Raw genomic sequence first — 25,451 nt, forward strand, 5'->3', positions numbered from 1 at the left:
CGCAGTTATGTTTCTATAGATTATGTTGTGTTAACGTCAATGGCCAAACGTAGATGTACATTTGTATATGTACATCGTGCAAATGTACATGTACTTCGTACATGGCAACTAGCGGCGTCCCTCAAGGATCAGTGTTAGCACCACTCATTTTAAGCATTAGTACTAATGACCTCTTTGCTGCTATTCGGGATTATTTTCTCTATATGTTGTTGACATCAATATTTTAAAGGAAAGACATAATACCCGCGACTGCACAACCAACGGTCTGACTTTTTATTCCTTTTCTAGATGGTTGAAATATAATCACCTCGCGTTTAAAGCTCCTAAGACCAAAATTATAAGCTTCGCTCCATATAGCAGCGCTTATTTTCCATATTTTGTAGATTCTGTACCAATGTGTAAGGTCTGGGAGGTCAGTGATTACGGTGTGTTCTACAATAGAACCTTACACGTTTTTGCTCACACCAAACACTTTGCGATGCCGTTGTCACAGCTTCTCACCCATTCGCTGTCGGCGTGAAGTCGTCGATGGGAAATACAAGCCGGTTGGTCTTTCTGTACTCAAGCGAACACAGCGAAGGAGTCAGAGTCGGGAGGAAGACAGAAAAAAAATATTTGTCGACTGACAAAGATTAAAAGAGACGCAAAAAACACACGAACACTAACACACATGCACCTTATCTAGATCAATGATGAATACAAAAGAAATACAACGAACAGTTAACAGTAAATATAGAAATTAACACTACACAAAACACACTTAACGGTGGTCAACTAAACAGAGTTCAAAAGAAAGCAAATGATGGCATACGCATGGCCGAGTAGCAGCAGCAAGTTCATAAAGCGTGGAGTCGACGGCAGAGCTTTCCCGAAGAAGGCTGGTAAGTCGATCTCGTTGCGGTGGATGCGATTGCTGGGCTGCGTTTCCCGGGAGTTTAGGTCTGACGTCTTCCCTCGAGCAGGTTGAGCTAACTTGAGGGGAACTACCGTGAGCTTCGTTGCAGACGTTAGTTTGTAGTCTCTTACGCCAACTAGGAACTCGCAGTTCCGACGCAGCTAGGCAGCCCAGGCGATACTGGATGGCGCTAGCTCCTTGACGTTTCTCAGCAGATTTCAGGCTCAGCTTGTAGATTCTAGACGGCCCAGCTCGGTCTAAAACCTGCATTTAAATTACTTTTCCTTTCCCTAGTTCCCTGTGCCGGGGAACGGCAGATATTGATGACGTACCAATCAATTAAGTTCACCCAATCGGACGACTCCTCCCCAGTTCTGGGCCGCGCCCCATTTAATTAGGGGCGAGGGAACGGTTGATTCCTCAAAGCATTTAGAGGTTGCGCACTCGTATTGCACCACGAACGCACACCCTTGAGTCCGTGGCGAGCCTTTATTCTTCTTTCGCAAACACAGGAGAAACGATGGCAGCTGACCAACGGCGCTGTCGGCGCACATACACTGACAGCACTTCGTGGACACAGGCTTGCACAGACACACCGCATATTTCGGAGTATTCGCCCCTCCGCCTTAGCTTCTCAATGCAGGCGCGGGGCAGAGAATACACAGGGGTTCCTACAGAAAGCTGTCGTGGCGTCACGGTCGCGCCAATGACAAGAAGCCAATAATCTCTCAACCTGCCTTCGACTTCTTTCGGCCGCTTGCCCGAGTGGCCACCAATATCTGTCTTGCTCGTCGGTACCTATTACTACGACCCTTTTGGCGCCCGTCGGTGGGTGCTTCGCCGAATCAAATAATTCCGCACCGTGACAGCCGAACATGTGCTCTCTGGGCTAAATTCGCAAACTATCGACATAACTCCAACCCCTAAATAGTTTTGCACGATGTACACAAGTTTCGGTCTTCCAGAACTCAGATACGTGTCGGTCGTCTGGAACGTCATTTCTGGATCGAACGTTATAGGTCCGGTCCAGGAAACGTTTTTTACGTATACACATAATCCCTGCTTCGCTAACGCCGACACCGGCCCTCGTTCAAGCACTGTTGGATTATTGTGACTGCCTCTACTTCGCTTCGGGTGTAATTGCGCTGACCTGTTTCTTTCCGTGCTGTTTCACGGTATCTTCCCCTGCCCTGAGCCTCTCGCTTTGACCGACTATCATTGTTCTTTTCTTAGCTTCGCATTGGCGTTTCAAAGTTTGACAAATGCTGCAACGTCCTTTTTCTATTGTATTTACCTTGTGTATCTTTTGTATGCGGACTTTTTATACTGATTCTTTTTATTGTGTTCTTTGTGTTTACATTGCCATGTTGTTTTCTTGATTTTATTGTATGCGCACGCAAGCACTGTGGCCTCATGGTTGTTTCATGACACAAGCTCATTGGTTCTTCAACCGACCGACCGAGCATTTTTTTCATAGCATTTTTTCACCCAAAGGCAACACTGTCTCCGCAGCATTCGCGGTTTGTTGTTTTGGTTCATATCAGTAAGTTATGTGCTTTATGGTAGCACCGCTACACAGATTACGCTGCAGTGCTGTGTACATTAACAATGTCTGTTTTTATGTGCATATTACCAATACAGTACGTCTATTTTCCTTCCATTAATGTATGCTATCTCCTCGCAGGCAAGTTCTACTTTGACAAGACCCTGGATGTGCGTGATACATTCACAGGAAAAACAAATGAAATCAGGGAAAGCTACAACGAGAGTGTTGCGGACCACCACGCTGCCGAGGGCCGGACACTTTATCTGGACGCGCCGGGGGTTAAGAAATATTATATTTATTTCCTCTTCGACGCTTCCAGCAGCATCGGAGAGAAGAACTTTCGCACGGGAGTCAACCTTGCAAAGGCCATTACACGAAAGGTATAGGCATTATCCCATCTTTTATAAGGATTAAGCCAGTAAATTTGCTTGTCTACAGAATCTATAGTTAAATACCTACAAGAATACTGTTGTATACGTATGGCGCGCAGAACAACTATTTTAAAGGTGGGTATAAGAGGTACAAAGGAAGGGTGACATTATCAGGAACTTAGACATTACAGAGCACGTGGCACAAACAGTCATTGCCCTACCAGTCTGTGAAGAAGAATGACTAACGAAACTGTATGTGGGCCCCTTAATGGCGAACTGCACGTCTGCCACGGGTCGGCCCTGCATTGGACTACCTTCGGCATCCGTCCACGCATGAGAAATTGCTGATCTATGCGCCGACGCGATCAGCCTGATCTTAGCCATAGACAGCTTCGCTATAAAAAGCGTAATGTGGCTTATTCAAGGTCGCGTCACCAGAGCCGCATTAAATACAGAATAGGGGGCTGAACAGGATAAAGGATGTTGTCTGGTCGGTCAATGAGCCTCGAAGGCGGATCTCGCAACAACTTAGTTTTGGCCAGAAACGGTATTTTTATTGTGAAAAGCAAAAGCTCTCCACGTTGCACGAACGAGGAGTGGCGGGGGTGGAGGACGGGTTGGGGAGAGGGGCTTTCCTGTCGCTACAGGCCACAGTAAAGATATTTCTTTCTTTTTTTTCTGTCGAATCACTAAGTCTATTCTGAAGCTTGATCACCGAGTCTGAAGAGATGATGTATTGAAAGTGTGGTGTAAAACGAACATGGATGATCGAAGCGCAAAGCGAGTAGACAACTAATACAACGTCGCAGTAAAGTCTCATTCCTCTGAAACACTAAAAAGTGCATTGATCCATACATTATAACTTATCTGCAAAATATTTGTTTGAGCCTAGATACCCAAACTACATGCGAGGCACGGAGTCTCACCATTCTGCCGCATGAATTCATCATTACAGCCCACGCTGCCAGTACTCAAGTTTAGTATTTCGATCAGCTGAAGGAACAACGGTCGCGGATACTTATTGGCCCGTTCTCCAGATTCATATAAACATTCGCTGGACAGCTTTGCAACTGACAAGCTTATAGATCGGGCTCATATATTTCGCTCTTGTGCTGCAGGGCCCTCCCCTCTGCGGCTACATCGGCATATCCCTTTCAAGCCAATGCACTCTTCTGTAGCTCGCCGGCTATACAAAAATTTATCTTTATATCCGAGCGTGATGGCCAGCATCGATATGTTCTTACAATAGTGCTAATGCTAAATGCCACTGGCCACAACAGCGACTCTTCACACTCTGCCTATTCAGGAATTCACAAAACGCTTTTAGTGATGCACAGCAGTTACGGCAATGGCGGGTATCTATCAAGGCAGACCATCATTCTTCGCCGAAACGTGTTCGTGCAGCTGACATGTATTTTAGAGCGCAGCTCTTACCGCACGACAGATTGTCGTCGCCACCCAATATATCGCGATATGTAAACACGTGTAGAGCTCCACTCAAATTTTGTATCAGGCAGTATCGTAATCATCGGTGAATTTTTGTCGACGCGATAACTGTGGTGATCCATGACCGGATCCGTGGAGCTAGGGTAAGAGGAGCAGCCCTAGTGACATCCACTTTTGTGTTTTAATAACGGTTTGACAATGATGAAGCCGACACTTGTCGATGCTGTTTGATAACCAACGGCTTAGCGAAGGCGCTGGCCTGGACGTGTGATAAATGGCTTTATTTGGGGAGGCCAATACCAGGCGGTGATATTGTAGCGATGTGTCCCGCTCCATGTTATGCCACGTTATCAGCCAAAGTTCGTGACAGACTGATCCCATCGATAAGGTAGGCGAACCGTCACCATAAACCGCTGACCAATAATGAAGTGCGAATATCGTGAAACTGAAAGGTGTAGGTAAAGGGGGGGGGGGGGGGGGGGTTTCGGGGGGTAGCGGTGATATACAAGCGCGGGCCGTACTTATGGCAGCCTTTCTGTCTCTACATCGTTCCATCAAAATGAGTAACGTATGATGAACGTCATGCCAAGCGCGCCTCAGATTAGCGAATTTGTCGATTCGATTTCACCGGCTAAAATTAGTAACTGAATTACGAGGTGTACGACATTCTCAGAAACCTTTACATAATACTGTGTATCATGGAGCTGAACTTGTGTGACTTCGACAATAGCAAGCACTTCTTCCAAAACAGCAGCAAACAATGGCTTGTGCAAAGAGACGCGTTTGCAATTGCAGATGAAGCCTGACCGAATCGAAATGCGCCGCTGTACTGTTCGCAAGCCTGATACTCAGCCACCGCCGATGTACACAAGTGTGAAAGGAGAGTATGCTGAGGATTTCTTTCGCGCCAACACTTGCGCCAACACTTTTTCACCTACATGCATGCTTTGCGCAAGGTGCTTTGCACAAAGCATGCGACAGCTTGAAAATTAAGTGCAAAATTTCGCTCCCGTGAACGTAGACTTGATGGCGACTATCTTCGTATGCAAGCCTCTGGCCCTACCGCTTCTCTCCTCGAAAATAACCCCCTCGTTTCAGTTAACGCTAGCTTGCTGGTAATCGTGGGAATGATCCGGTAGGAGCTGTTGCTGTATTTGGCTTATCCTCGGCGCACTTGCATGAATGTACTTGTGTATATATACTGGCTTACAGCGTGCACATCTTTTCTTGTTGTCTGGTGATTGCCCTAGAACTAATATGTGCTGTTTATGCTCTTTATAGCTGTTTAACTACTATTTGCTTGTGATTGTCCTTGGTTGCCAACTATTGTCAGTATATTTTCGCTAATAATAATGTTTCCATAGCGAAACGCTTGATTGTTTTTTCATTCTTACTGTAATTTGTCTCCCCAGTCATGTAACCATGTTTCTCTGTCCAATATTTCACTGATTGCATGGGCGGAAGAACCCAGAAGTTCACTCACTCAGACTCACTCAGACTCCGATCGACCCATGAATGTGACGTTCATGGCGCTTCAATAGGGCTGTACGGGAATGGTCAGACGCAGTCTAGTGCCGGGAGGGAGTGCGAGTATGAGTGAGATAGGCTTAGTATACGTTTTATATGCCTAAGCCTAAGAAGGTGTGGCGACGTAAAATATTGGTGAGTCATAGTACTAGTCCGAGTGAGCCCAGCTGAATAAAATGTTGGTGTCTGAGCCCGGGCGAAGCATAAGAAAAATACATACAGGGGGATAATTTTTTTATGTTTTACGGACTTTTTAAAAATTGTCTGCTACAGATAACATAATTCTTATCCTTGAGTTGAATTATTAGAAGACGCGGACATCACAAGCACAAAAAATCGAAACACATATTGAGCTTATTACCCATAACTCACTAATTATTTCCTAATAAATTACTTTAAGGCACATGTTGCAATTAACGAATTGTAGCCGGTCAGCTTGCAAGAAGTAACCACTTGAAATGAATTTCTGTAATTACCTTTCCCATATGTGATATCCCCCTAGACAATATTTCCCAAAGTGTGGGACGAAGTGCAGGCGCGTAACCGATACTTGTGTGCTTCAATGCATAAAAGAACGTTTTTTAAAGAGCAAGTGGAACAACAATAATTTTTTACGGAGACTTTGACATCGCATATCTCGAAACTAGCGTCATTCCCGAAATTCATTCTAAGGAGGTTGCAAATTACCGGCAATTACTTGCAATTACCGGCAATTACTTGCAAATTTACCGGCTACCGTTCCTTAATTACAACATATGCCGTCAAGTAATAATTAAGAAAATAACTAGGGGATTATTGGTAATCAGTTGAGTATGTGTTTCGCTTTTTCGTATATTCGCTTCGCTTCGTATATTCGAGCTCAAGGACTAGAATTACATTACCTGCAACAGGCAATTTTTAAAAGGTCGGTACAACACTACCATAATCACCCTGTAGATTCTGAGCCAGTGTGAGTTCCGTTTAATCTGCCGACATGCTCACACATAGAAGTATCTAGCAATTCCTTATTTACTCGACTTGTTAGCAAAAACACACGCCGTATTACTACGAAGGCTAAACTACATATGCTAAACAGTTCGTGAACAGCAAACGTTTCACTGCCGCACTAAACATAAAAAACATTACCTAACAGGGATTCGATAATGTTTTACAGTGATGGCAAATCTCCTAATACACAAATTCTTCCGCTTTGTTTCACCAGGTACACTTTTTTTCGCAGAAAAACTCAACTTCATGCTTCTTAAATGGTTTTGAAGCTAAAAACTTGACAACTTGAAAAACAATATTGCTGAGCAGGCATAATAACCGGGTCCTTGGTAAATTCGCAAAACGTGCCCAATTACACCAGAAACTTCCACTTTAGCGATACAATGCACTTGAGAGGTCCAAAGCAACGTTCCCCGAAAAGTGATTGTTACAACTTTAATGACATTCATTATGCATTTTTGTGTATGGCTGTAGCGCACACTACGCTACACCTGGCTAATTCGCTGAATAGAGTGCAGAGATGTATACGGAATTCTTACGAGTACGGGACACGAACGTTTAAGTCGTCGCTGTAGTGCAAGACAGGCGTATCGGCTCAGTATCTTTAGCTCAGCGAATCACTTAAGCTTGTAAAAGTCCGGCATTCTCCATGAAAATTGAGCAAAAATGATGCTTTCTGGCATTCTGGCTAAAATTTCTGCTCTTCCTTCTTGTGCTGTAGCACTCGTCGGATGTGTAAGCGTACGCTGGCGTAGCAGCGCGGAAACCAAGACACCGCCTCTGCCGCTCCCGTAAACGCAACGTGGCGGCAAGCGTCCATTTCTCCACCTACTCACGAACGGGAAGAGGTGATGTGACCGCGCTACGACAAAACGTCCACAATATTGCGGTGGCATTTTGTGCTGCAGTCAAAACGACAAACGTAGTGTTTGTGGTTCTGTTCCAGGAAAGCAATCGTTGGGTCACCCGAACGATATCTCCTTTGTCATTGGTGAAATTACTTTTTACTCGCGGAAACATCGAATGGTCTTGGCGTGCTCTAAACGATTGGGCTGCAGAGGGCGACTTCGACGATCGCAACGGCGCAGACTTGAGCAAACAGTGAAGGAAAGCAATCGCTTTAGAAGACCGATCGCTGAGTATGCAGCACATGCTTTCAGGCACTTTACCGACGCCCAATGTCAAGTTCCGCCGTAGCTATAGTATATACCACAGTCCACGTATATCTGGCGGGGAGCTTCACATAGTATATACCATGGTCCACATACATTTGGCGGGGAGCTTCATAGCCCTTAAGAACTGCGTCGCAACCTCTTACAGCCGTGGCTTCCCAATCCCGCTGCAGGTGGCAGACGGGGGCCAATTTTCAAGCGCGTCCAAGTCAAATGGGAACTATTGAGTAAGATCTGTCACTCTCACGCAAGGACAAGGACATTTATTCTCGACCCCGTTCGCAAGCTTGTGGTGCGGCCAGTGCGGGGGCGCGAATTTCGTGACGGGCCAGCTGACGACAAAGCCAATAAAATTAAATTCCAATCAATCTTAACGTAATTGTTCTGCGTAAACCTGCAAGGTGGAGAAATAATTGATAAATGGAAAATGAGACATCCACCCAATCGTAGGAATTGCTGCAAAGGAAAGCCATACAGGTTCATCGATTGAAAAGCCTCGCAGTTGAAGAAAAATTCGTCCTGGCCCGAGACCAGGACGAATTCGAGGAACCTGTATGTGTTTCCTTTCTAGCTATGGCTACGATTCGATGGATCTCTTATTTTCCTTTTATCCAATCAATTTTATTTTATTTTTGCTAATTTGCGCAGGACAAGCCAGCAGTGGTGACAAGTATGTGATAAGAACAGGCTTAAAGATATCGGGTTAGTTCTTTCATTTTTTTCTGCCAGGGCCGGCAGTGCACGGGAAACATAAAACATAGCAGTGTGACTGCAAATTTTTACCCATAAGAACACCATTCTTGAGAGTCGCGCTTGCTGTTGCAAAAGGTGGTCCGTTGTCATTACTTTTTTTATATATGTCGCCTATACCTGGTCACTTGCAGTGTGCGATTTACTGAGCCGTCACTCTCTGACAAGGGGGGCTATTTTTCACATCGTCAGACTCGGCCATGTTGTACAATTGTGTAAGCAGTGATACCAGAGTAGCTCTGCATGCCATTCAGAGGTTAGGAGAGAGAGAGAGAGAGAAAGGCAAAGGAAAGACAGGGAGGTTAACCAGAGATGATCTCCGGTTGGCTACCCTGTACTGGGGGAGGGGAAAGGGGATGCAATAGGTGAGAAAGAAAGAAGGATGAAAAAAGAGGAAAAAAAAAAAAACCTAAGCACACACACGCACGTACACACGAACCATTTCTGTGGGCACTGTCACGCAACCCGCAAAGGCATTCCTAGTCTTACGCAGTGTCACCGTACAGTCCTGCGCCACACAGTGTACTGTCACAATTTGTCAGAAAGTCCCGTGTCTTTCAAGTATCGCAGCAGCGCCTTCATAGCGGATCGCGCTGATGTTCGCGTAGGCCAGGTTCCAAGGATCTTGCTTTCTGTCATTGGGCGCTTGTCCAGTTTGTCTAAGGTGGCTGAGAGGACAGTTCTTTGTGGGTTAAAACGAGAGCACTGACAAAGAAGATGCTCGATCGTTTCGTTGCACCCGCAGAAGTCACACAGTGGGCTGTTGGCCATTCCGATAAGGAAAGAGTAGGCATTTGAAAATGCTACTCCAAGCCATAGACGGATAAGAAGGGTGCAGTCACGTCGTGGAAGCTCGGGCGGAATATGGAGCTGTAAATTAGGGTCCAGAGTATGGAGGCGTGTACTTGTGAAATCGGATGAATTCCACTGGGCTAATGTCAGGTCACGCGCAAGTGCGGCAAGTTTTTTCGCTACGTCGGCTCTCGAAAGAGGAATGGCAACGCAGTTGACGCCGTCATGGGCAGATCGGGCAGCTGCGTCTGCTCGATCATTGCCATGTATGCCACAGTGACTAGGCAACCACTGATATATTATATCGTGTCCTTCGTCAACTAGTCGATGGTGGACTTCTCTGATCTCTGCAGCGAGCTGCTCATGTGACCCATGGCGCAGTGCTGAGAGTACACTCTGTAGGGCTGCCTTGGAATCACAGAAGATTGACCATGCGTGGGATGGTTCCTCCTTAATAAAATGAAGAGCCACACGCAGGGCTACCAGTTCAGCAGCTGTCGTTGAGGATACATGTGACGTCTTTAGCTGTATCTTGACGGATCTTCTTGGTATCACCACAGCGGCAGCTGCGCTTGCAGATGTGACTGAACCGTCGATGTAAACGTGTATGCGGCCACTGTGCACCTCATGTAAAAGTTCTAACGTGGCCTGCTTAAGGGCAAACGATGGCATGTTGGCTTTCTTCATGATTCCTGGGATGGTGAGGCGTATGTCAGGTCTGTGCAGGCACCATAAAGGTAAGGATGGTCTTGCTGCAGGCATGTAGTTCGATGGCAGTGAGGTACGATTGGCATCAATTAAACGACTGAAAGTTGTGTGGCCTTTCTGTGGGTAGAGCGGCAAGATGGTGAGAAGGTAATCGGGCAACGTGCCGAATATGCGCCCTGAGAGCGTCGGTTGCCAAGTACGTTGATATTGGGTGATCTCGAGCTATGACAATCGTTGCCGCTGTAGACGCACACCTCGGAAGACCGAGACACGTCCTTAGGGCTTGAGCTTGTAGTCCCTGGAGTACACGCAGGTTTGTTTTGCAGGTGTTCCCAATCACAGGGAGGCTGTATCTTGCGAAACCGAGGAACAAGGCGTTATACAGCTGCAGCATTGACCGCACCGAAGTGCCCCATGACTTTCCGCCGAGAAATTTGAGGAGATGTATTATTGTCAATAATCTCTTCTTCAGGTATGAAACATGCGGGCTCCATGATAGGTCTCGGTCAATAATTACCCCTAAAAAGCGGTGTTTCCGTGCATTTGCTACTGCTTGCCCATTGACCTTTACACTGTATCGCTGCATTTCCTTCCGAGTGAATGTAACAAGGCAGCATTTCTCTGAAGACAGCTCTAAGTTCTGTTTTCGCAAGTACAGAGATGTTATCGTAGCTGCCTTTTGTAGCCGTGCTCGTACCTGCAGTCGTGTTACGGCAGACGCCCAAATGCAGATATCGTCGGCATATATTGATACCTGAACTGTGTTGGGCAAGCATCGGACTAGGCCAACGAGCACTAGGTTGAATAGCGTCGGGCTCAACACTCCGCCTTGCGGTACTCCACGGCACGTTTGGTGTTGAGTCGTGGCGCCATCCTCGGTCATCACGAAGAAAGTCCTGTCGGTCAAATAACTGCACAGCCACTGAAAAGTGCGGCCACCGATTCCGGCTTCAATAAGAGCATTTATAATGGCATAATGTGCTATGTTATCATAGGCGCCTTTTATGTCTAGGAATAATGCAGCAGTGAGTCGTTTCCGGTGTTTTTGATGCTGAACAAACGTAACCAAATCGATGACATTATCTATGGATGAGCGCCCTCGCCGGAAGCCAGACAGAGCATCTGGGTACACGTTGTAATTTTCCAGGTACCATTCCAAGCGCGTCAAAATCATTCGTTCCATTATTTTCCCTATGCAGCTGGCCAGAGCGATGGGGCGGTACGATGACAAGTTTAACGGTGATTTACCAGGTTTGAGAAGTGGAACCAGGCGGCTGCACTTCCAGTCACGTGGAACCAAACCGTTGCGCCAAGACTCGTTATAATGGTTTAGTAGCATGAGTCGTGCTTTCTGCCCAAGATTGGCGAGCGCCGCATAGGTAACCCCGTCCGGGCCAGGTGACGAAGAGCGCCTGCAAGTCGCCAGTGCCGCTTCAAGCTCCTCCAGCGAAAAAATTACATCCATGCGGGAATCCCGTGGCACAGGAGTAGCACATGGTGTAATTGCGCGTTGGAACTGCAAGCTGGAAAGTCTTGAGCAAAATTCTTCAGCAATGTCAATTTCGCTGCGACCTTGGTGCAAAGCGAGGGCTTTGAAAGGGACACGCTGTTGTGGTGATACGCGAAGCCCACGCACGGTTCTCCATATCTGAGATAATCGCTGACGTGGATCCAACGACTCACAGAAACGTTTCCATCTTTGAGATTGTAGTGCATCGATGCGACGTTGAATCTTCTTTTGCATCCGCCTTGCCTCTCGGAGATCATGGATGGATTTAGTTCTCCTGTATCTTCTTTCAGCCCGCCGGCGAATTGCTCGTAGTCGCTGCAGTTCTGCTTCAAATTCTGCATATTTCGGGAAAGGCTGGAAACTACGCGTAGACTCTTGCATGGCTTTTTGAATTTCGTGTTCCGGACTTGAATGGTTCCCTTGCTGACATACTCCCTCCATGTGCGACCGAAACGCCGACCAGTCAATTCGCCGGAGCGTCATGGAGGAGCATTTCGATAGTCCCTTGATCTTCAGGTACGTCGGAATATGGTCGCTTCCATGTGTTTCGATGTCTGTAAACCATTGCACGTTTCTTTCAAGAAGCCGAGAAACCAGGGTCAAGTCTAGGCAGCTGCTGTAGGTAGGCCCACGTAAATATGTCGGACTACCATCGTTGAGGCAGTAAAGGTCGTGCTGTGTGGCAAAGGATGCTATTCGCCTTCCCCTGGAGTCCATCTTCAGGCTCCCCCAAAGCGGATGGTGAGCATTAAAATCTCCTGTGAGAATCGTAGGGCCGGGTGTCGCTGATAGCACGTCGTGCAGTCGTTTAGAGTCGAAGCCACTTGAAGGAGCAATGTACACAGCGACGAGTGTGAACGTAAGCTTATTCGTTTTCACGATTAAACAAACGTACTGGTTGTCGTCGTGAGGCGGAACTGGCTGCAACACGTAAGTCAGATCACATCTAATATATACAATTACCTTGCTTACATCACCACAGGTAGAGGACATGAATGCCTCATAGCCAGAAATACGTATAACATTCTGCACGTTCGGTTCGCAAATTACGAGGATGGGAAAACGGTTTTCGAAGACAAAATGTCTAAAATCTGAAATTCTTGATTTGAGACCACGGGCATTCCACTCCAGTAAAGATGCTTTCTTGACTTCCTTGTGGAAGGGCAGCGAGGGGCGGGCCATGGTGCTATGCGATGCTTTCAAGTACTGGAGTCAGCGCGTCCAATACTTGCAGTGCGCTACGAGCAGCTGGAGTGTCCATGTTTGTCAGTAGCAGACGCATGACATTCGTGAGCGATTTGAGCATGGCAATCACTTGTGAGTCCTTGTCTTGCATTTGGTCAACTGTAGTGACATTTGACTGTAAATGGCGAGTCATTTGCTGTGGCTCTGGCGCGTGGCATGTCCTCGGCAGTGCCGGCCACGCATCACTTGATGAAGCATGGCCACTTCTTTCATTGACGTTCGTGCTCTTACTGGAGACAGATGGAACAGGAGGTGGCGTTGCCGGACGAGGCATCTCCCTTGAACCGGAAGAGGGTTTCATAGGCTTTCGTTTCCGGGAGCGATGTCGCCTTATCGCTTCAGAAGCATCTCTGTGTGACGATCCGTCTCTGGCCATTTTTCTCAAGATTTTTTGCTCTTTCTTAAGGCGTGGACAGTCTTTTGAGGACGCAGCGTGCGATCCTTGACAATTTGGGCACTTGAGCTCTGTTGCACGGCAAGTGTCGGTGTCGTGGTGTTCGGAACATCGTGGGCATATCGTTGTATTTCGGCAGACAGCACTCACATGTCCAATTCTTTGACACCTTCTGCACTGAAGTGGTTTGGGTACAAAAGGTCGTACCACATGACGAAAGTGGCCGACCTTTACATGTGATGGTAGGCAGTCACCTTTAAACACGAGCCTTACACAGGTCGACTTGCCAAGGCGCCGAGCTTGTAGTAAGGCAACACCATCTGTCGCAGGTTTGATTAAAATTGGCAGGTCGCTGTCGTTAATGGATGTGTCAATGTCATAGACAACACCGGCCGTTGTTTCGTTGTCTTGCGGAATGAGGTAGTGGACATTGATGTTGCCCAGGAGCTTTACTGCCATCAAAGCATTGATTGCGCTTCGGTTGTGGACGTCAATAGCCAGGACGTTCTTTCGAGTATTAATTCTGATATCTTTGATTTCTCCTGGGACAAGAGCCTCCAGAGAAACGGAAATCGCTTGTCGATTAAGGCGGTTGAGGTTGTCGGCAGGTGCGTCCGGCACAAAAAGAATTGTGTGCGCCGATGGCCTGCGCTGTGGAACGACGGTAGACTTACTTGACGAAGACCGTCCGCTGATGTTTCTTCTCTTGGCCTTCCGGTGTACCACTCTTTCGAAGCCTTCGTCATCTGAGGCGTCATCGCTTGAGCAGGAGTACAACACAGTGTCCTCACTGCCAGCTTGACTCGGTGGGCAATTTCTCTTCTTCGGGCCGGTACCTGACGAAGCAGTCACGTCGCGTCGGCATTCTGCCGACTCCACTTCCATTGCCGTGGCAATGAGAGCGGCGTCTCCCAGTAAAACACGGGAAAAAAACGAAAATACTGCAGCGCGAAGGAATAGTGGTCTCTACGAGAATCACTTCGTCTTCCTTCCCAGAGGTTAGGAGATGGCGAATTTGACAATATGGCGGAAATAGTCAACGTCCAGAATAGTGCTAAAGGTCACGGCCTTCTTATTTTTGCGTGCGCTAGGCAAGCAGTACCGTTCTTTCCTGTGTTAGGGCTATGACGCACAAGCTCGCCTTAAACTTTTTTTTTCGGCTTTTGTTCTCGGCGCCTACAGCGTACAGACATATAGCCTTTCTGAGGGGTGTTACTACGCGGCGATAGCAAGACTAGCGCTCTACAGTAAGGCCTAGCTGCTACTCGCCGTCTTGCTCACAGCGGCGACACCCGAGGCGCATCCGCGTAGGCTTTCCCGTTCGTGGTCAATATTTTCTCGAACAGAGGCGGTGGATCGTAGGCGTTGCATTTCCGTCTCAGGCAGACAAATTAACACTCTGTCTTCACCCTTTTCTTGCTTCATGAAACTCTGTTCGCTGGCTAAGGGGAAACGTAATTCTGTGCAACATATTTGCTTCTCCGGCATTGGTCGGCAAACTCACTCATGAGTCGACTCACTCAGAGTCAGACCAACGCGCGAGTCGGCGTCCCGATCATTTTGCTGAGCCAGTAGGACTATGCCTGAGTCAGAGCGAGGCCCGCTAAGTAAATTTTGGTGAACTTGAGTCTGAATGTGCACGGCCGAGCAAAATTTCCGTGGCTGTGAGTGCGAGCAAGGCCGACTGAGCAGAATTACGTTGAACCTCAGCCCGAGTGAGCCATGGTGGAGGAAATAACTTTGTTGTGTCCTGAGGAGCCCCTCCCCACCCACTCTTGGTTTAGTGGCCAGCAGGGGTCGCGGGCCGCACCCACGTTGGGACGGGAAGCCCGTGAGCCTCCGCCCTTTCGTGAGCCCTCTGGATGGCCCGGAGCTGGGTCTGGTAGTCGCCGCTTTGCAGGGTGTCCACCCAGTCTTCTTCTTTAGTGAACACGGTGCCGCTTAACGCGGAGCATTGTCAGAGCATGTGCGCTTGCGAGCAGTACGATTCGCCACAATCCGGACATTGCGGCTCTACTTCTGGTGAATAACGGCTCAGCCTGCCTCTCGAGGGGAACGACCCTGTCTGAAGCATTCTGAATATTGATGACTGTGGTCTAGTGAGTTTAGCGTGGGGGAGTGGGAAGATCCTCCTCGACAGCTGATAGTGTGTTGCTATTTCGGTGAAGGTGAGCAGCGGGTCTCGGTGCTCTCCTCCCTCCCCGCCCCTTCACTCGCCACGATCGCCGCGGTGCGTGAGTCCTCGCGCGCGTCCGTGCGCCAGCTCGTTGGCGTTGGGAAATTTGGGGTGCACGTCGGCCCCCATGTGGGCTGGAAACCATTTGACGATGCGCTGACCGCGGCTCCCTCGCTGCCGAGGACGGCCGCCGCTTCCCGGGATATCGAGCCCGAGGTGAATGCTCTTGCCGCCGATCGCGAATCTGTGTAGGCGTAAGGACGTTGGGGTCTCTCATTGGCATGGCTATTGCCACCTGTTCGGCCACTTCGGACGTTACCCCCCTTGACCGATACTGCGTTAATTATCGTGCCATCCCAGCGTACCGAGACGGCCGCGTACCGGTCGCTGCGCCCGTACTGGGCCGCGTCTACAAATGCCGCCAGGCCCGGGCAGTTGGCGGTCGATTTCAGCAGTGCTCGGGCCCTCGCCTTTCGGCGCCCCTCGTTGAATTGCGGGTGGACGTTTCTCGGAAGCGGTTCTACCTTGAAAGTGCCCCTGACCGCCACAGTGAGTGCAATCTTGCGTGCGTTGCACTCTGCCTCGGCATTTATCCCTGGTTTTTCTAGGATGCGCCTGTCGGCCCTGGTGGTCGACAGCCGCACGACCTGTGCCTTGGTCTGCGCTTCCATGATTTCTGATAGTGAATTGTGGACCCCTAACCGATCGAGCCGCTCCGTGCTTGTAGTGATCGGAAGACCTAGCACCTTTTCGATGCTCTTGCGCATCAGTGTCTCTATCTTGGCCGCATCTCTCTTGGTCCATTTTAGCGCCGAGGCTACGTAATTTACGTGACTCATGAGGAAGGCGTGGTAAAGTCTGATGAGATTGCTCTCGCTGAGCCCTCCCCTGCGGTTCGTCACCCTGAGGATCAGCCGGAGCATGTTCTCCGTTTTTGACGTGAGTTTCATGACAGTTTATGTGTTACCGCCTTTCGCCTCAATTAGGAGCCCCAGGATTCTTATAGTGTCCACTCTGGGAATCGGCTGGCCGGCACTCGTGTGTAATTTGATCGGTATTTGATCGATTGGCGTCAAATTCTTCATGCCTTGTTTTGACGCCTGTACAGCAACAGTTCCGATTTGCTGGGTGACAGACGGAGTCCTGTTTCCTTCAGGTACTCTTTCGTTGTGTGCAGCGTCTCTTGAAGAGCCTGCCCGACTTCTGCGTCCAACCCTCCCGGGCACCACACCGTAATGTCGTCTGCGTACAGGGCGTGATTGACGTTGGTCACTCTCGTCAGCCGGTCCGAGAGCCCTTTCATTGCCAGACTGAACAAAAGTGGGGAGAGCACCGCTCCTTGTGGTGTGCCCCTCGCGCCCAGCGTGTACTAATCGGACGTGGCCTGTCCTATTTTGATCGTGGCTTTCCTGTCTCTGAGGAAGGAGTCTATGTAAGAGTGGAATTTCTGGCCGAGCCCCATCACCGAGATCGTTTCCATTTGAAATCTGTGTTTGACCGTGTCGAACGCTTTCGTTAGGTCCAGGGCCAGTATGCCCCTGGTGTCTCTGGTCATGCCGTCAATTATATGCTTCTTGAGTAGTAACATTACGTCCTGTGTAGAGAGGCCCGGTCTGAAGCCCACCATGTTATGCGGGAAGAGGCCCTCTCTCTCTATGTACCGCGATACTCGGTTTTGTATGGCATGTTCGGCCGTCTTGCCTACGCACGAGGTGAGCGAAATTGGCCGCATGTTCTCCGCCGCAATTGGTTTACGGGGTTTCGGTATTAGTATGACCGAGGCCTCTTTCCAGACCTCTGGTACTTTTCCCGTTTCCCACACTCTGTTGATTTCTTCGGTGAACTTCTCGACCGACTTTCCGTCTATGTTCCCCAACAGTTTGTTCGAGACCCTGTCCGGGCCCGTAGCGGAGCGTCCGTTGAGGCCTTGTAAGGCATCCAAAATATCCGATTCCGTGAAGGGCGCGTCGAGTTCTTCGACCTCTGCCCCGGCGTATTGCGGATAGTCGCCGTCGTCTGACGGGCCCAGAGGGAGATACGTCTCCGCCAGCTCCTTTAGGAAGTCGCTTTCCGTTTTGCCCTGCTCCTTTTGCTTTTGTAAAATCCTATCGATTGCGAATCTCTGATTGCCTTTGGATTGCCTGTCGTCTAACAGTTGCTTTAGGAGGTTCCATTTGCGCCCGGTTCTCATTTGTCCGTCTACCGACGCGCACACCTCATTCCACTGTTGCTTGGAAAGCTCGATCAAGTGCGCTTCGATTTCCCGGTTAAGTGCCGCTGCTTTCTTTCGCCGTCTGCGATTCAGTCTTTGCGTTTTCCACCTGGCCATGATGGAATTCTTTGCCTCTAATAGGTGTGCCAATCTCGCGTCCATCCTTTCCCCGTTCAGTTCAGTTTGGACAACCCTCGTCGCGGTGCACGCTAACGTCCTCTTTGAGCCTTCTAAAAAGACTTTCCTTATTTTGCGGAAGGCGTCCCAGTCGGTGACTATAAATTCTCTCGGTGGTGCCGCCCTGATGGAGATCGTGACCGCCAGTATGTAGTGGTTGCTGCCGAGATTCTCGTGCAGGTTGCGCCACTCGGCCCCTCGCACGTTCTTGACGAAGGTCAGGTCGGGCGTCGTGTCCCGCGCCACCGACGTGCCTAGTCGAGTCGGATAGCCGGGGTCCGTCACCAGCTCTAGCGAGCACGTAGTGACTGCCTCCAATAGCCGCTCTCCCTTAGGCACTGGCCTTGCGTAACCCCAAGCTCCGTGAGGCGCGTTAAAATCTCCTGCCACTATTAGTGGGGCCCCCCTGGCCATTGAGGCCGCCTTCGTTATTATCGATGTGAATGACTGTGGTCAGAGGGCGGGCTGTACACGTTCACTACGAATACGCTGTTTTTCAGCCAACTGTTCGGTATGATTTCGATCACGGTTACCTCCGCTTTCGCGTTGCCTAATTTCAAATCTCGTTCCTGGAAAGAGCATTTGTTCGCGACGAGGGTCGCCACTCCGCGCTTACCTTGTTCGAATTTCGACGAGGCGACCCGGTAGCCGGGCAGGGTCGCCTCGCTACCCAAAGTTTCTTGTAAGATTATGACGTGCGGTTTGTCCGCCTGTGAGGCAACGAACTGTAGCAGCGGAGCCTTGCGCTTTTTGAAGCTAGCGCAATTCCACTGCCACACTACAAGCTCTCTAGTTGAATTGTTCGCCATGATTGATGCCTTGCATTTGTTTAGCACCTGCAGGCGCCATGTGTGCTTCGATACGCGTCACTCTTGTCGCGAGCGCTACCATGCTTTCCGCTAGTTGCTGGACCATTAGCTGCAAAGAGCTAATCGACTGCTTAATTCCCAATAGGATGCTACTGGACTCGGGTTCCGCCGGGTTTCCCTCCTCCGTCAGGGGAGGGGCCCTGCGTTTGACCGAGCGAACCGACTACTCCCCTTGCGGGGTCGGTGTACTTTGCGGCACCTGCTGCTGCTGTTGTTCGACTAGCTGAGGAGTGGAACCTTGTTTCCGAAACGATTCGAAATCCGCCCTCATTTGCTGGATCTCCGCCTTAAGGCGCGCGTTTTCTTCCGCTAGCTGAGCTATTCTAGGGTCCTCCTTGTTATGCTTTGGCAATGCTACCTGCGTTACCTTTGATTGTGATTTCGGCTGCGGCTTCGGCTTGGCCCGGTCCGCCCAGGTCGACCCTTCTTGAATGCGCACTTGGGAGCGGAAGCGCCCCCTGGAGCGGGAACGCCCTCTCGATCGGCTGCGCTGTTGTAGTGTCGGCATTGTCGAACGTCCCCCTCTGGCGGCGCTTGACACGCTGGAATGACGTGATCTACTCTCCAGCTGTTGCGGATGGCTTTGCAGCTGCGATTTCTTCGCGTTTCTGCGTCGGCGCCTCCTGCGCCGCATGACGTAAGGGATTTGGTATCGTTGCTTGCACTTGCTGTCCGCCGTCGGGTGTTGGCCCCCGCAGAGGGCGCATTGGGCGAGCCCTGGTGGTCTTCAGCCGGGTCGTTGGCTCTGCAGACGCGGCACCTCTTTTTGTCAGGATTAGGACAGACGTCGACTCTGTGGCCCAAGTCACCGCACCCGTAGCACACGTCGTTCTGCCACCTGTATAGCGTGCAGCGTATTAGGCTTACGCCATACATGACGCAGTTCGGCACTTTCATGCCGTTGAAGAGCACTACCACCGTCGAGGTGTTTTTGATCCGCTTAGCTTCCAAGGCCTTGCGATTTCTTTGGTTCACGATCATGGCCTGAAGCTGGCCCTCGTTGATTTCGTGGTCCACTCCTCTGATGACCCCCTTGCACGTGTTGTCCGGCGCCGCAATGTATGCGGCCACATTGTATGCGCCTTCTCTTAGGTGAAGCTTGTGAACTCCGGCGTATGCGTTCGCGTTCTTCTCGGTTGGCGTGGACACGACGAGAATGCTCTGGGTTGCGTTCGGACAAACGATATCTTCCTCGGTCTCGTTCGGTGGGAGTGAGGCCGCCATTGCTAGCGCTTGCGCCAGGCGAATCTGGCTCACTTTTTTTACGTCGAGGCCTTCTCTCGGCCGCACTGTGATGCGAATGTGGTCCCTCGGTAGCCGGGGGAGCGTCGATGCGGCGACGAGGCGCTTGACCGCGCTCTGCGGGCCGGCCGTGCGGCGGCCGCCCTTCGTCTCTGCTCGTCCCTTGTTGCCTCGGTCCGGAATGGTCGGTCCCGGTTTGGCCTTCTTTTTTCTGCCCATGGCAGTCGTCCAGTCTGGACGCTTCGCTTCTCCTTGGGAGATGTCCTCTCCCTCCACGACGGTCTCCATAGCGGGCATGCTGCCGCGCACACGTACGAGCGAGGCCTGGGCCTGCTCGCTCCTCGCCCCCGACGATAGGCCTAGTCGGGTAGGGCTAGCTGAGCCGCGGCGTGGTCCGAACTAAAAAATCTCGGAAATAGAAAAGAGTTCACTGACGGGAAGAAAAATGGGACATCGGCGTGTTCCTTAGAAGAAACTGCGTCGAATAGTGCACATTTCGTTGCTAGGAATCACAGAAATCAGTCCGAAAACGTGCACAGAAGCGGGAGCCGAATATTCCACATACGCACTGGTCGGCTTCCCGAGTGAGCCATAAGTAAAGAAATATAACTGTGAGCCAATCTGAAAGTCCCATTTATTATACTGATCTACGCTTTCTTGTCACTGTTTCTTTGCCAGCCAATCCATAGTCAATTAAGCAGTTTACTTCAATGCTCTCATCTCACAAGATCCCGCAATCAGTACACATTCACAATACCCGCTAAATTTTACAGATCGCCTCTCATACGTCATATATATTCTGCCTAACTACTATTCTATGATATTGGCATAGTGCAACCAATAGCTAATTCCTTTATTTTCTGCGTATTTATTGAGCTGTTTTATTAAGCCAGTTAGGGAATCTTTCGTATAGTGGTTCAGGTACATTTGGAAATACTTATACGCGGCTTATTACCAAGGACAAGAGAGGTAAGGTTGACTGGACGTGCGATAACAATTCATGTTAACATTCAGTGCAACTACATACGCATTTAAGCCTGTTTTCGAAAGAACCATGCGTTCCAAGGTACTGTTTTCTCCACGTAATTGTACCCTGGGACGGAACGGCAACGAAGATAATTTACCTGTCACATCGCACATAGAGCCACTTTCTTACTGTGCTGTAGAATGATTTTCAAGGATCTCTGATGTTGCTGTTTCATGTAACTTGTTTTTCGAAGGATGCCTACAGGGCTCACAGCTGAGTCGCGCCACGGACAGTAATTTCGCTGCAATAACGGGATAAATGCTCCGTCAAAGTTCTGCAATGGCCGAGTTGGGCGTGGAGAGCGCTTACTTCTTTTTCAGCCTGCTTGAGGGCAGCAGTGCTGCTGTTCGCAAATGCCAAGCCGAGTTTGACTTCTTACTTTCTTAATTCTTATTTCGCGGGCTTTCTTAGAATTATGCGGAAGAACGAATCACGGCGCAGATAGCGCAAAGCAAACTATGGATATTGGTAGCTTTGAATGTGTTCGGAAATGTAATATTGATATATTTATGAGAACTATGGAAAATAATTATCGTTATTTCAAAATTCAACCTAAGTGGCAATAATATACAAAAAAAATTGGATGCTGTTTTTGGTGGCCGGTGTATGTAATACTACTCATTACCAAAGCAGGTGTCAAATTCTTAAGTACGCGGTGCATGGTAGCTGGCATATCATACGTTTACTTGCCCTGCCGCGTATGTCCAAAGATGCTTGTAATTATGTATATACGCATGAAAGTACGTACTTAATAGACTAGTTGAGCTATATGACCATTTGTATAGACAGAGCAGATTTAAAGAATAGAAACGAAAGAAAAGGTTCATTAAATAATTAGTACAACAACAATTTGGAAGCGACATATTGGGATAGTAGAGCGACAAATAATTTCCGTGGTAAACATTGTCCAGCCAGAAGGAAATTGCTTACAGTATTAAAAAAATTCGCTTCTGTCACACATAATGTTTTATTGGCAAGTAGAAGTTGAAAGACGATAATTACTCCCTGACGAAGTTTACAAAAAGAAACTTCAAGGAACCGTTTCATTATTCAGTAGGATTACCGAATAATACAAAGCAGTTCTTATTAGTATCACTTCTCTTGACACATGACAGGGAAGATCACGTATCCAAATCTTGTCGATATCAACGTATAGTTGTGACAGGGCCCGCAAAATTGTAAACTGAAATAATTCGTCGTCACCTGTCATTTTCCAAAAAAAAAAAATACGTGACGCTGAAATGAAGATTTCTGGAAGATGCCATTGATGTTTCGTGAAGCCACGGTGTATTGATGGATGCCTGGGCCTAACCGCCGTCATATACCCAAATAATACCATAATAGACAGCACATGTGAAAATAACTCTTCCACTTGAACTCGCTATATACAGGATGTTTCAGCGAACACTTTCAAAAAACTCTAAAGGTTGCCTGTGGCAGATATCACAATTCTAGTTGATGAGCTGGTCTGCTCAAAGCGGCGGACAATACTTGCACAAAAATTTAAGATGCAATATCTACGAACTGTTAAATTTCACTAATTAAGTCATAACTAATTACATTATGACCCATATTGCAATTTACAAATTATAGCCGTGGAGTTCGCAAGGCGGATCCACTGGGAACGAATTCTCAAGGCGACGCCTGTTTCGAGATATAGATTCCCGAACTTTGCGGAGTTACTTGCAGAGAATTCATTCATTTATTTGCAGAGAGGTAATTGTGAATTGTGGAGAACTTCGCAGTTACTTTGTGAAGAAAACGTCGATTCATGCACTGAAGCACACAAGTAACTGGAACGCCAAAACATTTCTCCGCAAAAGTTCGGGAATTTATATCTCGAAACAGTTGTCGTCTTGTGAATTCGTTCCAAGTGGAGCCGCCTTGCGAAGTCCACTGCTAGAATTTGTAAATTGCAGTATATGTCATAAGATACTTAGCTTAAAAGTTAATTAGTGAATTCTTCTTAATTAGACAATTTTGCATTTAATTCTTTTTTGCAAGTAGTGTCCGCCGCTTCGAGTAGACCGACTCATAAACTAGCATTAAGCTAGTTTATGAACAGGCAACCTATTAAAAAATTTGAAAGTGTTTGCTGAAACACTGTGTATATGTCTGTTTTCTTACCGTCAAGAATCTCTAACTCATCATTTCACCTAACTCTGAATGTCACTTGGCCAATACGCGCCCTATCCTTCAAAGCTTCTTCTTGGAACAGACTGCTAAGGCTTCTAACATGTACCGCTCAAAGCTAGTACCTATGTGATTATAAAGGACGGTGTCTGGAAAGGAACGAATAACCGATTATATACGGACCAGTGGCATGATAGTACATTCCGCAGCGACGCCAGAATGGTTTAGTTCAAGTCACGGCGATGGTTACCGGGAGCATATGACACCAGGAACTATTCCTGCTGAATATACCATCTCGATAGCCCACGTATTGAGCATTTTGAGAACACGAATCTGCATTTGTGCCAGGTCTGACGTTCCACGAGCAAGACGAATGTGGCATCTAACGGTCAACTCCCACTGCAGAGAACAGCTCTCAATGGAGAGCACAGGAGATGGCTTTCAATACCCCCTACCTCCCTTATATTTATTCTGCCTCTCACCATTCGCGCTCAATATCACACTAGGAAGTGCCAACTGATGTCCATGGCGGCCAAGCCGATCCAGAAGCCGAAGGACTTCGAAACAGACAGATTACTTCGTTACGGCTCTTGCTACGCTATCATCAGTATTTACGAAGGATCACGACTAAGGATGAGCACGATATCACCAAGAACAAGATCTGAATACAGTTATATGTTACCCCGTGCACGAACTGAAGATAGATGAACTTCAAGTTCCTCTTTGCAGTGAATAAATTTGAAATGAATTGGTGCATTTGAGCCAGATAATTTCAAGTGATATTTTTGTACACAGAGTTACGTCTATATTTGCATGGCGTGCTTACTGGACCATTTTCTCCGTTCCGTACGCTGCGCGCAGGTGAACGTAACAAGAGATGGCCATCACGTAGGAGCCATTGTCTTCACTAAAAGTGCCGACCTGATTATCGACCCTGTAGAAGTTCACGACCAGGATACAGTGCTGAGAAGACTGGATGGAATAAATTATACAGGTGCGCATTTCCCGCCATGCATAGGTAAGGTAAAATGTTTTAGTTTCAGTAAAACACTGTGCTGCATTTTGCACAGAAAAACCTTAAAGTAGTAAGTACACGACTGCTTATTATTATAAAGCTCTCATCAGCACCGGAAATGCTTCATACTATAAATGCTTCATTTAAAACTCTTAAAGTTGTGTTGTGCCACTGGGCAAATTGTTCGGGGTAGAGTGATGAAACGTGTTGCAATTGCACCTCAGCCAGCGCCAGCCTGGTGCGCGCTCTGGTGTGCAGTTGACAGTTACTTTGGCATTATAAGCCTTTTTGGCATTCCTATCCGCTAATCTGTTATGTCTCTGTGGCCTATGGTATCTGTCTGATGTTTTTCTGGTCTATGACATTGTAACTTGTCTAGATTTATATATCTGGTGACCGCTACAAATAAAGTTATCGTAATTGCGTAAATGAACGTGCTATCCATGTAGAACACACCAAGACATAGCGTAGTACAGTAGGATGCTGCTGCTTAATTGAAAGTTGGAATTGGAAAGAAAAAAAAACTCTCGCTATGCTGTTATGTGCAACTGTTATATGCTATACGTAGCATATCTCCAGGGGGCGGGAGCAAGTGCATGCAACGGCGGCCGCATTTCGATTGTGGAGAAATGCAAAAACGCCCGTGCGCCCTCCATTAGGTTGACTATAATAAACACCAGGTTGTTATAGTTAATCTGAAGTCACCCTCTAACTGTGTGCCGCATAAACATAAAGGGTTTTGGCACGCAAGACTCGAGAATTCATTTCTTTACAGCTCCGATAAAATACCAAATGTATAGGCCTTAATCTTCCAATAAATATAAGATAACGGTTACACATCTTTCCTGACAGTGATATATCAGTATTTCAAACTTTTCAGTGCGTCACTTTTACACAACTAGAGTTTTATAGGCGAGAAAAGTTCGATAGGAGTGGCATTGGTTTGGCAGCAATTTCACCGTATGTCTTACGCACGCCTTTTTGCTCATCTAACAATACGAGCAAAGCAAACTGATGTCAGTTTACTTGTGGGACGTATCCCTCAAAGCCAATGAACAAGCAAGAACTCGGCGGCGGTGAGCCCAACGGGAAATCGGCTGCCTTCGAAGCAAAGGCGGCCTTTCCTGGTGTTGGCAACCTCAAAAGATGGCAGTTATGCGGACACACAAGGGGCGGTCATGCCGTCGCTGCCGCCGCTGCCGTCCTGCTGTCACAATATGGAAGGCTCATGCGCTGCCCGCAGCGCGTTTTGAGGGT

General features: G+C 48.3%; 1 protein-coding gene across 1 annotated transcript in view; it reads left to right on the forward strand.

Moving 5' to 3' along the window:
- Positions 1-25,451, forward strand: part of LOC126523480 (complement C2-like) — a 216,554-nt gene that overhangs the window by 81,128 nt on the left and 109,975 nt on the right. Inside the window, exons 10-11 of the mRNA XM_050172090.3 lie at positions 2,580-2,821; positions 24,041-24,173. Of these exons, the coding sequence (XP_050028047.2) occupies positions 2,580-2,821; positions 24,041-24,173 (375 nt within the window). The remainder of the gene's footprint in view (positions 1-2,579; positions 2,822-24,040; positions 24,174-25,451) is intronic.

This window comes from Dermacentor andersoni, chromosome 6 (genome assembly GCF_023375885.2).
Source record: "Dermacentor andersoni chromosome 6, qqDerAnde1_hic_scaffold, whole genome shotgun sequence".
Classification (NCBI taxonomy): Eukaryota; Metazoa; Arthropoda; class Arachnida; order Ixodida; family Ixodidae; genus Dermacentor; species Dermacentor andersoni.